Source organism: Macaca mulatta, chromosome 14 (assembly GCF_049350105.2).
Source record: "Macaca mulatta isolate MMU2019108-1 chromosome 14, T2T-MMU8v2.0, whole genome shotgun sequence".
NCBI lineage: Eukaryota > Metazoa > Chordata > Mammalia > Primates > Cercopithecidae > Macaca > Macaca mulatta.
Window position 1 is genome coordinate 6,034,933 of NC_133419.1, and position 17,295 is coordinate 6,052,227.

Here is a 17,295-nt window from a genome sequence, read left to right on the forward strand (position 1 = left end):
CAGAGAAGCCAGCCAAATGCTGAAATGCTACACTTCAGACCTATCTGGGAAAGATGAATGCTAAACTGCCTTAGTATTAAAATCAAACAATTGCTTTAGCTCAACCAATACTGGAGTATGACAGGTGTAAGACTTGGAAGTCAAAAGACAGGGCCAGCATAGGCATGAAGCTTCATCTAAGACGAAGCTTAGAGACTAAAAAAAAGAAGCCAAGCAACAACATTCCGTGCTGGGTGGGAAGGTGTCCCCGTCAATTCTATCGCTGCACCAAAGCAACATGTAAGCCAAGGCATTCTGGTCCTGGCTAAGGACAACTTCTCCATATGAAAAGCTGATAGCCTGCAAAAGGGCTTCTGTTTTTAACTCCCACACCTAGTAGAGAAGTAAAATCATTTGTCACTTCTCCAAGAACTAACAATGGATGATAAATGAGTACATTTATTATTTATATTGAGGCTTTCCCCCACAAAGATTATAAGTAGGTGATAAAGGGAGATGAAAAATTCAGGGACAGGCAGAGAGGAGTTGCAATGAATTACTTCAACTAAAAATTTACTTTAGATGTAACTATAATAGAACTTACATCAGGGGTAATGGTGACAGTTTACTTTTACTTACATTTTAAACGTCTTATTTCTATTATTTTTACCGGCAGATCTCTACTACACAAATCTTTAAGCAACAACTCAACTACTGTAAAGGTCTGCGTAACAAGCATGTGTGAGATGCCTTAACTATTCAGTTCATTCAAATTTTCTGAAAATGTACTTGACTCATCACTGTTATCAGGTGGAACAATCCCTTGAAACATAATCAATATAAATCTATCTTTCATGTACCCAGCACTTCCTATTTTAAATGCTTTGGCCTAACTAATAAGTAACCCCAAATCACATTCTAATACATAATCTGACTCTGAAGCTGATTCATAAAAGGCAACTAAACTAAGCATTTAAAATAAAAACAAAAAGCAAAGCTTTAGGCGTGACTCACTTGCTGCAAAGAAGAATCCTGTGAGAAACCCGTTTCTTTAAAGTCAATTTCATCATCACTGGATGAATGAATATGGCAGGTTGTAACCTATATGCATAAAAATGTAAAAGACTATTTAACATAGAAACGTTTTGGACATTTGTATCAGCATTTTTATGGAAAAATCACATTTAGTTTTTCTCTCAATGTGTAACAGAAAAAACAAAGTCAGTCACAGTTAAACTGCCAAACCCGCCCAATGTGTCAAGGGCACCCTTCCTTCCCTCGGGCCAGGCTGCTGCCCTGCCGCTCCCTTCTAGTTATTCCACTCCTCACTACTGACATCGCCAGAAAACAGACAAGAAGAGAGGTGAGTTACTCCATTTTAGTGATTTTGATCATCACCTCCAATTAAATGTTTACAAAAGACAAGACAGAAGTAATGGCCCAGATGAAACATAGAAACCCTTTCTGTGTACAGGGCCTGCAGGGTCAAACTGCAATCCCCAGGGATTACCAGTGCGCCACTCAAAAGGTCAGGTTTAAATATAACCATTTCAAATTCTTGGACTTCCTGCCCACATTAAGAAAACCACTGTCCAATAGTACTAAATGTGACTTGAGTCGATAGTGTCCCACTCACAAAAGACTCCAAATCATCTACCCCTAAAAATGTGCCCCCTTTTAAGTAAGTATTAAGTAAAAACACAAACATGAACTGCTCACCAATTCATCGTTAAGTGATTTTTATTAATTACAAATGTCACACAATATGGGGGGGAAGCATTAACAATTAGAAATCAAGATAAATAAGTACAGCACTAATAATAGTGATTGCTATACGGCAAGGGACAAACATGGACAGTGTAAAATTCTAGAAAGAAGTACTGTATTCTCTGAGTTGTTTATCCTGTACTTTTCACAGAAGTGTTTTGGGCAGGGAATGTCACCTTAGGGAAGACACGGGCTGCTGCTACCTGCCAACTCATGAAGCTGTACCTAACTGGCCTGGTCTGTTTTGCAAAGTTGTTCCAACATTGGTTCAATAAACCCACAGTAGAATTCAAATAGGTCTGTACAGGGTATGGCTTGTAAAATTCTGAGCAAATCACTGCCTGAGTAAGATGAATCTCCCTTCTCTTTCCCCAACCATCTTTGGTAAAGACACCAAGCCTGGATGAAATTAAGCTGTAATAACCCAGTGTTTCCAGTTATTTCACTCTCCATTCTCTCGAAGGTATAGACAAAGCACTCCCATTCCATTTGTGAATCTGGCCTGATGAAATCAAAGGTAGATTCTGTGATCAATGAAGGGCACCTGCTTGAGTCAAGAATGGCTTTAGTGAGTTACCGGGTAAAGATGTGGGCATGGGGATGTTCCAGGAAAGCCTTGCCAGAATGCAGAAGAGGAGTGGGAATACTGCTTGGTCATGGCAGCTGGCATCTCACAGGACTATGTTCAAGTGCAGGTCAAGTGGTTGTACTGCAGTGCACTCAGGAGCTTTGGGCCACTTGGCTGGCAAGCCAGCACACACATCATGCTAGGCCAGTGTGTTTTAGGGGTGCAACCTCATGGTAGAGCACAGAAATAGAAAGCCACGCAAAGAACTGAACAAAATAGGACAAAACAGAGTTGGTGACTCTTAGCCAGGTCTTGCTGTCTAAGTTAAAATAGGATTCAATGTATCCTCATTCATACTTTTGCTTTTTCCTACAAAATAAGATTTTAACACTCTTTAATTAAAGATGAGAAAGAAACTAACTTTTATTGAACTACTATGTGCCAGACATTGTGACCTCCCCTTCACACATGTTCTACTTAAACTGGATCCTCAAAGCAATACTAGAAGATATTTAAAAATGCTTTTTCTCCAAAATGAAACTAGTTTTAGCAACTTACTAATAACAACACAATGCACACACATCTTCGCAATTGCATTAATGGAAGATGTGAGCCTGATTCTACCTATACCATCTGTGTCTGAAAAATCATTATTAACAAAATGAGCTAAAAAGATTATTTACCCATGGGGGAAACATGCTAATCGGAATCCCATCAAGTTCATTACTCAGACGTACACAAAACTGAGTTCCTGACCTACACTTCCAAACACGCTCCTTTTGAGGCATCTCCAGCTCAGTAATTGCCACCTTCACTCTTCTTCAGCTAAAAACCTTGGTCATCTTGTTTCCTCCAGCCCACCCACCATGTCCCCTCTAGCTTCAAAATGGAGCCTAAAATCCCTCTCCAGACCCATTGCCCCTCATCAAGTTTGTTATCAGCTTCCCAGTGCAAGTCAGCACTCTCCTCGCCTACACTAATGTCACAGCTGGCAGTTCCCCAGTCTCCCTCCTCCTAGCTCTTGCCCCACTGAGCAGTCTGTTCTCAACCCAACAGCCATAGCCATCTTTTAAAAACATACATCAAGGTATGGCACTGTTTAGTTCAAAACCTAACAAATTCTCATTAGATCAAAAAATAAGCTGCTCACCATAGACTAAAAAGCTGTAGAAAATTTGGCTGTTCAGCACCTCTGGCCTCCAGTCTTTTTGTTCTCTCCTTTGCTTACTGCTACATCCACACAGGACAACATGCCAGTCCCTGCACACACTGGGAACAACCCACATTCTGGTCCTCTGCATTTCGCCCTTCCCTCCCCACTCCACAAATGCACCTTCCCAGTGAGATTTTTCTTGACACTAGATTTTAAATTGTACACCTGCCCCAAAGACTCCCTAACTCCCTCCCATGTGTTGGCTCCTTAGCACTTATCATCTGAAACATGCAGAGTCATGCATTGTTTCACGACAAGGATACATTCTGACAAGGGCAATTCTGTCATCATGCAAACATCATAGAGTTCACGTGGTGAGCCTACTGCAGACCTAGGCTATCCAGTAGAGCCAACTGCTCCTAGGCTACACACCTGCACAGCACAGTACTGCACTGAATACTGAGGCAACGGGAGCACGGTGGTATGTGTGTTATCTACACCATAAAAAATGTGCAGTAAAATCGAGTACTCTAATCTTACGAGACCACTGTCATATATGTGGTCTACTGCTGATCGAAACATTATGCAGTCCATGACTGTGTATGACACATATTGAGACCTTACTCATTTGTTTATCCATCTCCATTGAAGCAGAAATTTTTGCCAATCTTGTCTAGTACTATACCTTCAGTGTCTGGCACATTGTAGGCACTCAAATATTTACTGAATTAATGAATACTAATAATCACTGAATATAAACAAATACAGCAAAAAGCAACAAGTATATAACACTCTTGCCAAGCTAGATACACTGTAAGTAAAGTACACTCTTGTTTTGGTACAAACAGTTTCTGAGATATTATCTTCTTTCATAATAAAATTTTTGTTTTGTTAACTGTTGTTACAGGAAAAAGCAAATTGGTGTTTACTTTGGCTGATTAGGTTACCAAGGGAAATCAGAAGTGTGAAATGAGTGTTAAACTCTGAGGCCCATATTAGTGATGAGTGAAAGGTAGAGACTTACTCCTTGATCCTCAAAGTATGGTCCCACTGAGGACCCCCAGCATCAACAAAACCTAGGGTTAGTTAGAAACACCCACTCTCAGCTTTCACCCCGACCTGCAGAAACTCCTGGTGATTAATACAGGCACACATTCAGATCATTCTACATCTCCTCTTCTATAAACTATCTTGTCAATGATGGGAAAGAAGCATCAACACTTTTAAATACATTCTCCCCCTTGGAGAAGTGGGCAAAAAATGAAACAAAGTCAAATTTTTCAAAGTCAGTACAAAAACATGTCCTATGTTCTCTAAATTCACTCTACCTAAATCCTTGCCAATTTTTAGTTTGGGGACTTGGTCAAAACATAGAGGTCTTTGGATATAATTAAAACACCAACTTTTGCTCATCACGAACTCCAAACATAAAAACATAGGGAGTATATGAATCTGCTGTGCACATATTTGGGTATGATGGAGCCAAATGATTAAAACACTTCAAATATCTCAGAGAGAATTTAACTAAAATGTTATAGAAGTGAAAGAAGCCTGGAGCTGGGCACAGCTTATCCAAAAGAAGTGAGCAAGTCCTCAGGCACACAGCCCACAGGACAGGTGTTTGGTGTATAAATGAATGTATCCTTGCTGTAAACAGAAAAATAACAGGTCAGGTTAACAATGTACTAACTTAAGCATGTGGTGCTGAACTTGGCTGATTCCACTTCTATGAATATACCTGAAATGACTTCCAGAGAGGTAGCCAAGCTATTCCAAAATCAACTAAGTCAAGGCACTGTATCTAATCTTATCTATTTGGGAAAGGGAGCAGGGAATAAGTAAGCTATTACTTAACTACCAATTCCAGTGATGAGTGTGTTAAGAAGGCAAGTGTAACTACCACATTTCAAACATGGGCACTCTTTTTCTATGTCACTTTTGCAAGGGTAAGGCCCACTGTATTTACCAAGTTGTGTTCATAATGATATTTACAATTGCATATTTTTCCTGAAACATGGTACCCAACCCCACTGAGATACAGCTCGAAAACATTCTGGACAGGAAAATGAACGGCCTGGAGGATATGGTTAAAATCTCCTTGGTGCCTAGACCTACTCTATAAGCATATTAAACACTTGGAATCGCTGTAGCCCTCACAATACTACAAAGCAAAACTCCCTATTAGAAGGACTTCAGACTAAATGCAAGTGGTATTTAAGAAAGGGCTCGGGAACAAAGAATTGAAGAAGTCTTGAGATTCACCTGAAGTCTCAACAGACAGCAAAATTACGGAGTGGGGCTAACTCATCAGGGGATATAGGCAATGAGGGCTCTATAAATCTAACCACTTTTGCCATATAAGCCAACTTATCCTTCTGTTTGACTTTAGATTATGTAGTCCGAGTATGATGGCAGAGAAGTAGAGCAAGCAAAGAAGAACTGAGACACAACCTGAGTGACAGATGGATGGGGCCCAAAACAATTTTTTCCAACACAGTCTACCAGGGGCTGAACGTTTTATTTGTTGCTGGATGACCACACCCTCCATGGGGATATATGTAATAACATTCACACACAATCCCAGAGCAGATCTGCTGACAGCATACTGTACAGTAAGTGAGCATTATCTGAATTGTAATGAAGTCCTTCTTTATTACAGAACTGCTCACAAGAGAAATACGCTTGAGCTACCTAAGATAAAAACGTTTATTTAAAAGTCTGGTAACAAGCTTAATTGGACATTTTTGACTTCTACCTTTTAAGCCAATCAAAGGATAATTTTTTAAAAAGTTTCCCAAACAAAATCAGAATATTACTAAATATTCCTTTATAAGTAAGAAACAAGACAAAAATCCCCTTAAAAAAGACTATATTGACTGCAAAGGAATCAACATGGGAACCTCTAAAATTAAGCGGTTTAACAACATGGGAGAGGACAATTTCACTCTACAAAAAAAACCCCTGATTATCCAGAACACTCAAGTTAAGCGAATATTCCAAGCATCTATCTACTATGGGTAAAACATTCATTAAAAATGACTTAACCCTTCCTTGATGACCCAGGGCTGTCAATACTAATGTCATTTTCTCTGCTGGGCTGTACTACACAGAGACACTCAGGCTATTAGGCCTTATGTCTATTTTAATTAAATGGCCTTTTAATAGTTATCTCAACTTCATAATTCTTCCAACTCTTAATACTTCCTAATTCTATCATTATACCCAGCTTAAAAAGTGTGGCTCTGTCGAGAGTCTGGAAAAAGACGGCCATATTTTTAGGTAATCCACAAAGTAGGAGGCACAGCCCTCCAGGGAGTGACACAGGAGGACCAAGTGGCTGCTCTCTGGCTTTCAGAACCTGCTTCCCTCTTGTTTCAGGCTGCCAGATCATTGAATTCCTAACAGTCAAGGTGTAACTGCGTACTAGGAATTCACGACTGCCGCTGCTAAATTTGAAATATAGAATTAAATGCCAAACACAAACACTTCAATGTCGAGTCACGTGCTGCTTCTGTCTAAGCCAAGGCCACCCCTCCTCGACTATCAGCTGGCATGTACTTGTAAAAGGAAATGCTTTCCCCATCTTTAAAAGCAGAAACAAAGCAATACTTACCTTAAAACTTAATCTGTTAAAAAACCAAAAAATACATTCCAAAGTCCAATATATTTTTTAAAAAATTATCAATGCCATTATTCCCTAGCTCAAAGTACCAATTCTGGTAAAAAATTTTAAAGCTGGGGTTTCAAAGTCATCTACAAAATACTCCCCCATTGGGAATGATCTAAAACAAGGGTATACTCAACTCAATAATATCAGAAAAATATCCAAATGAAATCTTTCGGTTCCTAAGCACCTAGGGTTATCAGCGGCATATGGCCACAAACCCAGCAGAATGAAAGGAAGGCAAGAGGGTTGTTCTATTGAGGTGCTTAGGCAGCAGGGCATGGAGGGAAATGGACACAAGTAGGATGTGGAGCAGAAATCAGTGGCTTCTCAATATCCTTCTGTCATCCCAGGCAGGTAATTAGGAGTAGACTAGACAAATGGGCAAGAATATTGTGACTACTGACCTCTCTTCCTGGTAAAGAGATAAGAACTTATCTTTGGCTCACAGTTACTAAGGCAAATGGAAGATCTTTTACATCTTTCTGAATAAATGGGCAAAGGCTAAGAGCACTGAAAAAATAAAAATGTAACCTTGTAAAACCTACTAGATCTACCGTGTTCCTCTTGTTAGTTTCTCCTAAGGAGCTTGTGCAGAATGTCTCCCATCGTTCCCTGACTTCGTCGGGAAGATCTTCAGAGAGAGAAAACCAAAACAGTATTAGCACCACAATGACCTCCACACAGACAAATAAAGTAAACAGGTAATATAAAAGTGGGCCTACTCACCTGGTTCATCAATGGTGAGCAGGCCCTATCAGCTGAGAAACTGGGTGACAGCCAGCCCAGTGCTCTTAGAGAAATGGAATTATTACACCTTCCATAGGCCCAAATCCCACAGACTTTCAGGAACCAGAATCCCCATACCCAATGGTATAGGCTTGATTAGGCCAAGAGCCCTAAGGTAGCTCTGTGAACTTAACAAGTTTCTAACAATGTTCTGGTAGAAACTTTACCTGGAAAGTGTGTTTCTAACAAGCTTTTCTGAGAAAGGTGGTAGGTGTTTGAGAAGGTGTAGGGGTGAGGGGATCTTTTTCCACGGTGAAATTTAGAAAATACTGCAAATGACAGCTCCTGTGCACTTTATTGAAATGCTCTCATTGGCACCTGGCCAATGAATGTTCCACAGAACCTAGTATGGCTTCTCAAATTGCTCTAAGATCATGTTTCCTAAATATTTTGTGTCATGGGCCAACACGGATACACATGTAAATAGTGAAATTCTACCTTCTAGAGAAATGTTAAAGAAAAGGATAAACAACTGCTTTCCTGAGAAAGTAAAACCGTGATGTAATTTTAGACGCCTAACTAAAGTTGTCATCTGATAATTCTGATTTAAAACAGCCATGCATATGTGCACACTCACACAAGTGTACACACGTACCACCTGGCAAGCAGCTTCCATAAAGGAAAGACTGATCTAAAAACTTAATGATATCACATGGCCATTTCTTCTTAGTTAGGACATAAAGATAAACTGTGTAGTGAAATGGCCCAAGGAAGAGTTTTATACCTCTTATACCTCTCTCAAGAAGTAAAATTACAAGTGGGCACACAGCACTTTTTCCATCCCTGGGTGACAACTGTGCTTTTAGTGCACATTCAACAGGGAATAGCCTCTTGAACAAACAAACATTTTAAGAAAAAAACGGAAGGACTGGGAAATGATTTTAACTCTTCTGTACCATGGATGTTAAAGACTGTTCACATTCAGAATAGGTCTCAGGATTAGTAATCCTGTTGGGTACAAACACCCAGAGTACACAGAGCTCCTCATGCTCTCATTTTAGAAGAAGACTCATGGCTTGGGGCCAGTGTAAAAAGCATCCATACAATCTCTTCCAAATAAGCTGGGGCTGATTAAACTGAAATGCTATACAGAAAGAGTCCTTTAGAAGCCAATACCGCTCATTTCAGTGATAGCAAGAAATGCTGATAAATGCCCTAATATTCCAGTTAAAGAAACTTAATTCAGAGGCTATATAGAGGCCTTCAGAAAATAAAAGGCAAAATTATAGCTGAAGTGGCTCAACTGCTAGCATATGAGTACTTCACACAATATTCAAAAGAATGATTCACCGAGCAACGCTCTTAAGAATGACAATAGGTGACTCTTGTATGCTGAATCCAGCCAAGCCTGCGAATGCTTAAGGAATGGTCTGTAACTATGTGAACAGCAATAGAGCCAAAAACTGACACTGTTCAAATACATTCTCAAGAACCTCATTCAAATAGATAATTTGCCAAATATAAAGAAGTTCCACAAATCACTATAAAAAATGCTACATGCATTTCTACTTGACCCTTAAATCCTTTCTGCAACCCAACAAAAACGTAATTCAAATTTCACCAATAACTTACCTTTGATAAGCTGCTGCACTAATGCACTGTTGGGGCCCTTATCAGTGCTATGCACGATACAGTTAGCTATCCTCGTCAGGTGTCCCATGTAACCATGCCTTCTTCCTCCCTCAGCCCTGATAAGAGGTAAAGGATAAATACTCAGATTCCTGATAGGATGAAGTGATGAAACACTCAGTAAGTGCTGCAGACTTTTAAGCAATCATTTTAAACACTGAAGGCACTGAAGAAGATGACAATGGACAGAAAAGAAAAGAAAAAGGAATGGAAGGTGCCAGAATATGACCATGCAGCATGGTCGGGGAGGGGTCTGAAACTGTCAAAGATTATATGGCAGCCTCAGTCAAGGGGCCACAATTTATTCAAATCTCAAAAATCATCACTCACTGTCAATAACACATTATCTTTTAAAAGATCAAATAAACATTCACTGATACCTAATGTTACTGTTAAAAAATATCTTTTTTATGAAACGTTTTCAAACCTTAATCAGATTATAAGGAACTGAAGTGAGATTTCTGCTAGTTCATTTTCTTAAAATATAGCAAATTTTTATTATGTCAATGAATAGAAATAATTATCTACCAAGGACATGTCTCAAGATATTAGCTGATTTGAGGACTTAGCCAAGATAGGAGACAGTCAACTGGTACTTGACCATACACCATTTTGAACATGTGCAAATAAACTTAGTCCTTGTCCTTTTCCAATTTAGGGTCTCATCTTCCCAACCACGATCAATCTTTACACTTAAATAAATTCGCATCAGGCCAGGCACAGTGGTTCACGCCTGTAATCCCAACACTTTGGGAGGCCGAGGTGGGTGGATCACTTGAGGTCAGGAGTTCAAGACCATCCTGGGCAACATGGCGAAATCCCATCTCTACTAAAAATACAAAAATTAGCCAGGCGTGGTGGTGCACACCTGATATCCCAGCTACTCAGGAGGCTGAGTCAGGAGAATTGCAAGAACCCAGGAGGCAGAGGTTGCAGTGAGCCAGTATTGTGCTACTGCACTCCAGCCTGGGTGACAAAGCGAGACTCCGTGTCTCTCTCTCTCTCTCTCTATATATATATATACACACACACACACACACATATATATAAAATAAATAAATTCATATCAATCTGAGTTATCTGCATATTTACAAAGTGCCAAGACTTTAAGCGCTATGAAATAAAAGATTTTGGGCTGCAGATAGCAGGGAACAAACACTGCAGAGATTTTTGCTTAGAGAGAGAAAAGCCTTTCAGGAGCAATAAGAAAAAAAAAAACCATCCTATGCTTGAAGGCTTGCTTGGAAAATAAAGTATCTGCCAGAGAATCTTAGAGGGCTTAGGGGTGCCTAAGGGTAAGAAAGTACAGGGTTGATTATTTATTTAGAGACAAGACCTTGCTTGTCATCCAGGTTGCAGTGCAGTGGTGCAATCACAGCTCATGGCAGCTTCAAACTCCTGGGCTCAAGCAATTCTCTCACTTCAGCCTCTTGAGTAGCTGGGACTACAGGCAAGTACCACCACACCGGCTAATTTTTTGTAGAGCCAGGATCTCCCTATGTTGTCCAGACTGGTCTCTAACTCCTGGCTTCAACGAATCCTCCCATCTTAGCCTCCCAAAGCAGTGGGATTACAGGCGTCTACCACCGTGCCTGGCCAGGGTCAATCTGCACTGAGTTGCTCAGAATCTCTTTTAGTTCTTCAGTAAGATCCAGAGAGCCAGGTGTTACCTAGAGGCAACTTAGTCACTCTCCTGCACTCCCTCAAGTACACAAGTGAAAAAAAAACAAAGGCCCACCTCCAAGGTGGTGAACGGCTTCAAATTGCTTCAGGCTGCTGTGCAAGGAGACAAGGAAAGTTCTTTCAGGATCCCTCCAGATGGAGGGAATGGTATTCACCAGGCCTCCAGAAAACGGGGCTCACCAGGAGAGCAGGGCACAAAGGATATTTCAGCCCTGGCCAGATGAGGAGCCAGCAAGAAAACTGGAGGTTGGGAAGGGCACACAGAAGCCAAGACAGAGTCAGACATATAACCAGAGATGTCGACTAGGCCACAAACAGCACCTTCAAAGAGCTCCATTTGGAAGAATGTAACTAAGGTCTACCAGTACTAGCCCCTTGTCACAAACAAACAAAATACCAATCTCCCACATGAAGCCAAATCAAAACCCCAGCAGTGCTTATTAAACAATTAAAAAAAAATCACACCTCAAAAAGTAAGGCTGACTCCCAAGAGTCATCTAGCTTTCCTGGAGACACATAACAAGAATGCTAGGAAATGATCAACTACAAAGGACCATGAGAGAAATTTTGGGGGTGACAGAAATATCTTGATTGTGGTGGTGGTGGTGGTGGTGACTTCAGGCATCAGTCAGAATTCCTAGGAATGCACACCCACAATGAGCTTTACCATGTAAGAATCATATCTCAATAAACCTGTCTTAAAAACAAACACAGAAGCATGCCTTGAGAGTGTTTCCCAAACAGGCCCTTATGCCGCCATGCTTCAGAATCTACAGGAGGACATACAGGCTCCCAGAGCACTAAAGAGGAACGCTGTTACAGACAACACCTGTAAGAAAAAGTTTTGTGTAACAAAGCTACTTACATGTATCAACTAACACTTCATATAACCTTGCCAATCAGCTAACAAACATTTTCTAAAAAGAAAATACTCAGCAATTTTTTCCTCTAGGTCCCTGTACTAAGCAACTCTTCTCTACAATGAAAATACGTATGTAGTACGATCTGTTCTAAGTATAAGGTGACCAGGACAAATACACTAAGTTGAATCATCAAGGACTTCACTTAAACCTTCTAACTCTTAGAACAATAGCCATTCAAAAAGGACCAGGAAGTTTCAAAGGCAGCACAGAGGTGGGGAACACTCCAAACTCACTGGTTTTGCCCCCAAAACGAGAGGACCTAACAAGAAGTTATTAATATTATAAAAATAACTGTTACAATGAAATAAGCTGGGGAAAAGTTTAAATTGTAAAATGGCCAGTATCATGTAATTATTTCCATTTTTTTTCTGACTAGGGCAAGGAGGTATTATTTTCTTCATATTACCAAACTGAATTCCTTTCAAAAAACAATTTACTTACTGTTTCTTCTCATTCATTTCCCAGGCTTCAAGTATTCGTTCTATTAATTGACATTTTTGGAAAAGCTGAATAAAAAAGAATATTCCAGTTAACACTTCAAAGCATTGAAACTTTTTTTTTTTTAAATTATACTTTAAGTTCTAGGGTACAAGTGCACAACGTGCAGGTTTGTTACATATGCATACATGTGCCATGTTGGTGTGCTGCACCCATTAACTCATCATTTACATTAGGTATATCTCCTCCTAATGCTATCCCTCCCCCCCCACAATAGGACCCGGTGTGTGATGTTCCCCCTCCTGTGTCCAAGTGATCTCATTGTTCAATTCCCACCTATGAGTGAGAACATGTGGTATTTGATTTTCTGTTCTTGCGATAGTTTGCTCAGAATGATGGTTTTCCAGCTGCATCCATGTCCCTACAAAGGACACAAACTCATCCTTTTTTATGGCTGCATAGTATTCCATGGTGTGTATGTGCCACATTTTCTTAATCCAGTCTGTCACTGATGGACATTTGGGTTGATTCCAAGTCTTTGCTATTGTGAATAGTGCCACAATAAACATACATGTGCATGTGTCTTTATAGCAGCATGACTTATAATCCTTTGGGTATATCCCCAGTAATGGGATGGCTGGGTCAAATGGTATTTCTAGTTCTAGATCATTGAGGAATCACCACACTGTTTTCCACAATGGTTGAACTAGCTTACAGTCCCACCAACAGTGTAGAAGTGTTTCTCCACATCTTCTATTTCTCCACATCCTCTCCAGCACCTGTTCTTTCCTGATTTTTTAATGATTGCCATTCTAACTGGTGTGAGATGGTATCTCATTGTGGTTTTGATTTGCATTTCTCTGATGGCGAGTGATGATGAGCATTTTTTCATGTGTCTGTTGGCTGTATGAATGTCTTCTTTTGAGAAGTGTCTCTTCATATCCTTTGCCCACTTTTGGATGGGGTTGTTTTTTTTCTTGTAAATTTGATTGAGTTCTTTATAGGTTCTGGATATTAGCCCTCAGAACTCTAGGTTAAAGAGAATAGTAGTATGCATAATCTAGCAAGCTAAATGTTGCTAAACCAAATGCAATGTGATAATCTACTGCAGACCCTCAGAACACCACAGGGATTCAAATCAGGATCCACACCCTCCACAGAACATCTACGGGAAACTCAGTATTACAGGTAGTGCAGTTAACCTGAAGCAAAACCAGGTTTTATTAGCTGTGAAAATTCAGACCAGAAATATAAAACCTGAACTAAATTAAAACGGAATAAAGAAAACTATGCCTTGGCAAAAATTTAACTTAGAATCCAAAGTAATACTAGTACTTTTAAAATGTGAGCAAGTCTTACTTCCAGATGAACATGACTGCATTAATATTAAACACAGGTGGATTTTGCCCAAATTCTGCAAGTCAGAGACAACTGCTGCGGGCTGCAATAATGGAATGTGCAGTGCTAATTCTTCTCAGGTGTCATTTGTCTTTCCCATCAACTTCACTGTTCCAAGCTAGCCTTTTCTACATTTTAGGTTTGCAAGTAAACTAAGCGTGGGCTAGAAATTTTTAAAGTACCATAGAACTAACAAGCAAGAAAAAATCTGAAGACTGACTTAGTAAAATTATCTCATATTTGACAGAAGAGAAAAAGAGACCCCAGGAAGAGACTCTCAACATCACAAAGAACTCAATTCTCCTGACTTTCAGTCAACGTATTCAGCAAAGAAAGTATACTCTGGTCTGCCAAATAATAGTGCGAATGTTTTCTATAGTATTTAAATATCTATGATTCTTCAAATCATCAAAATATTTGTATATCTTCAAACCTATTAATTTTATCAAATAAAGAGGCCACTTAGCTTTTTTCTCACAAGACAGTTCATTTAATAGTTATTTTTCCAGTACTTGATTTATATAACGATTGGTTAAACATGAAACAAACATGATAGTTAAATATTTAGACTCTGAAATCTAACCTCAAGCCCTTAAACCTCAATTCATACCACAGTCAAGTGGAAAACTGCTCTAACCAGGAGAGAGTGGGAGAAAAATGAGACCAAATAAGCTTACATGTTTTAATAACAAATTATCACCAGTGGAGTCTTGATCAGTAATTGTGGCATTTTCTGTGTTTTCAAATGGACTTGCAAGAATCAGTGCAATACAAATTTCCACTTGTGTATGCAAAAAGTTATTCCATGTATATTTGAAGAACATGTTCTACAAGAAAGAAAAACCATGTTTTATTTGGTTACCTCAATGTTTAAGCCAATACTTTAATACATTTATAGAAGAGTGATTTAATAAAGTAAAAATGATGTGCTCTCAGTCCAAAAGGACCAATTAAAAGGAACACGAGTTCACATCATTAGTACTTGCATAACCAGAGTTTCATTTTCTGTGGTTTCAGTTACCCATAGTCAACCATGATCTGAAAATAGGTGAGTATAATACAGTAAGACAGGCTAATGCAAGAGATGACACTCACATAACATTCATTACAGTATAGTATTATAATTGCTCTACTTTATTATTAGTTATTATTAATCTCTTCCTGTGCTTAATTTATAAATTAAACTTTGTCACAGGTATGTATAGGAAAAACACATAGTATATATATATATAGGGTTAGGTATCTGTGGTTTTGGGCATCCAAACGGGGTCTTGGAAGGTATCCCTCATAAATAACGGGGACTACATGGGGATGTGAAATACTGCTTTAGAGCCTAAATGGCATGCTATCTGCTTATGTGACATGCCAAAACTGGCATGGAATCTAGTAAAAAACCAACGACAAACATACAAAGACAAGAGAACGTTTCTCCAAGAGAAAGGGAGTATCATTTTTGTTTTCAAAGCAACTAACACAAATACTAAGTGTGGTAAATTTTCTATAATTTTCAAGAAAATTTATAAGAATTTCATTTTGATGCAACAAATATTTACTGCTTTGTGCACGGTATTGTACGAGATGCAATATGGCAGACTGAGGTACACAAAAATATGGTCCACAATCTTGAGGTGCTCATGACTCAACTCTGGCATACAAAAACTAGAACTATCAGCAAAAACAAATGGTACGAGAGGCAGCAACGTGAATTTCCTGGAAGTACAAGGGTTTTCAAATTACTTGAAAAGGTAATAGCAATTCAAAAGGTAAAGAATTTCTAAAAGCACAAAATGCATCAAGTATGTATTTAGGAAATGGTTGGATCTGGTAATCTAATCTCAGAATGAAAAAGTAATGAATGACTCCTCCAGTAGTCTCATCAAATTAAGTCTCATCAAAAGGAGTCCTTAAGATTAACAGAATAAATTAACAATAACTGTACACTTTTATTAGTAAAATTAAAGACTAGTGATTAATGACTTCGCAGTTATATTCCCAGAGTTTTATACACTAGAAGGTAAGACAAAAACTACGTCCCCAGAGGGCAATGACCATGCTAGCTATCAAAAAAATGGTGATTCTTTAAATCTTCATATCTTTTTCCAAATTGCTCCTGTTTTCTATGCTCTATACTGATTTAACCCAAAGCTGAAATCTAACAAAAATATCTCACTGATGCTAGGAATCATAATGATGTGGCTGATAAAGCACGTATGAGTTTGAAATTGGGTGAATTCAAATCTTGGCTTCACCACTCACTAGCCGATGGAACGTATCCTCTCTCTGGGCATGATCTGAAAAACATATCCTCCCTCTCACTGTAATGTTCACCTGGCTGTCCTGGAGATCACCCAGGATCACATGAATAGTGTACAGAAGATGAACATTACAATGCCCGTCATAAAGTGAACAAACATCTCCTTTGAAACACCCCCAAATCTCCCCCAAATATATGATGTGCCCAGATGTCTTGTGAAACCTGCTAAAGGGTTAACCCTCATGCTTTCTGTGCTGTGGGTGGCAGCACAGAGAGAAGCATGGGCTCCAGAGCTGGGCCTGTGGATTCTAAGCACAAACTCTGAAACTGGGGAATTCAGGGGTCAGGGAGACCTAAATCACCCCTGGGCTTTCCCTTCTCCTTCCATCAATAAGCACGCTAATAACTGTCTCAAGGAAGAGTCAATCCAGACTCAAATCAATTAAGACCATATGGCATCAGGTACATTATACAGATACCTCCCAGTGGCAAGAAGATAAAGGTTTGTCCCCTCACTAAATACGAACAGAAAACAATGCTGCACCCAGCAGTCATCGTCCACGAGACGGAGCACAAGGGAAAGGCCGATGTCTCTTAATCATCTTCAAAATCCTGTGTTACAATTCTTTATACAAAGCAACAGTAGATGCCTAGTGAACAATTATAAGCATTCAAAATTTATGATAAACTCAAGGCAAAAACTACATAAAACACCATTTATGCTCAGACCAAGAAAAGTCACTGACATATTGTAAATCTGTAAGGTTGTAACTTGGTTAAATTTCCATGAAGTATCAATGGCAAATTAAAATGTCTGTGAGCAGGGAAAATCTCACCAATATGACTCCAATGCTATTCAGCTCCATAAGGTCCCCATTTATACTGCTGGTATTGGTTTGAAGCAGGCTGGATATCAATCTAATGACATTCAACCGGGTATTCCCCACAGGAGGATCCAGCACACCCCATGTGGTCTTCATCACACTTTTCTGAAGAAGAAAAAGCTTTCCAATTAAATTCAGTTAAATGAACAAAGCAAATGGTGTATTT

At 39.3% G+C, this 17,295-nt stretch overlaps 1 protein-coding gene across 50 annotated transcripts in view; it reads right to left on the bottom strand.

Annotated features, from left to right (window-relative positions):
- PPP6R3 (protein phosphatase 6 regulatory subunit 3) overlaps positions 1 to 17,295 on the bottom strand; it is a 158,365-nt gene that overhangs the window by 31,373 nt on the left and 109,697 nt on the right. For 38 of the 50 annotated variants that reach the window (XR_013403469.1, XR_013403471.1, XR_013403470.1 and 35 more), the window contains 6 exons: positions 17,082 to 17,234; positions 14,669 to 14,818; positions 12,597 to 12,661; positions 9,493 to 9,608; positions 7,680 to 7,765; positions 994 to 1,080 (listed from right to left, as the gene is read on the bottom strand). Coding sequence is in view for 45 of the 50 variants with exons in the window: in XM_028833121.2 (XP_028688954.1) it covers positions 994 to 1,080; positions 7,680 to 7,765; positions 9,493 to 9,608; positions 12,597 to 12,661; positions 14,669 to 14,818; positions 17,082 to 17,234 (657 nt within the window). In the remaining 5 variants the exon portion in view is untranslated. The remainder of the gene's footprint in view (positions 1 to 993; positions 1,081 to 7,679; positions 7,766 to 9,492; positions 9,609 to 12,596; positions 12,662 to 14,668; positions 14,819 to 17,081; positions 17,235 to 17,295) is intronic. The other 12 variants (XR_013403473.1, XR_013403472.1, XM_077961911.1 and 9 more) reach the window with 3 other exon arrangements.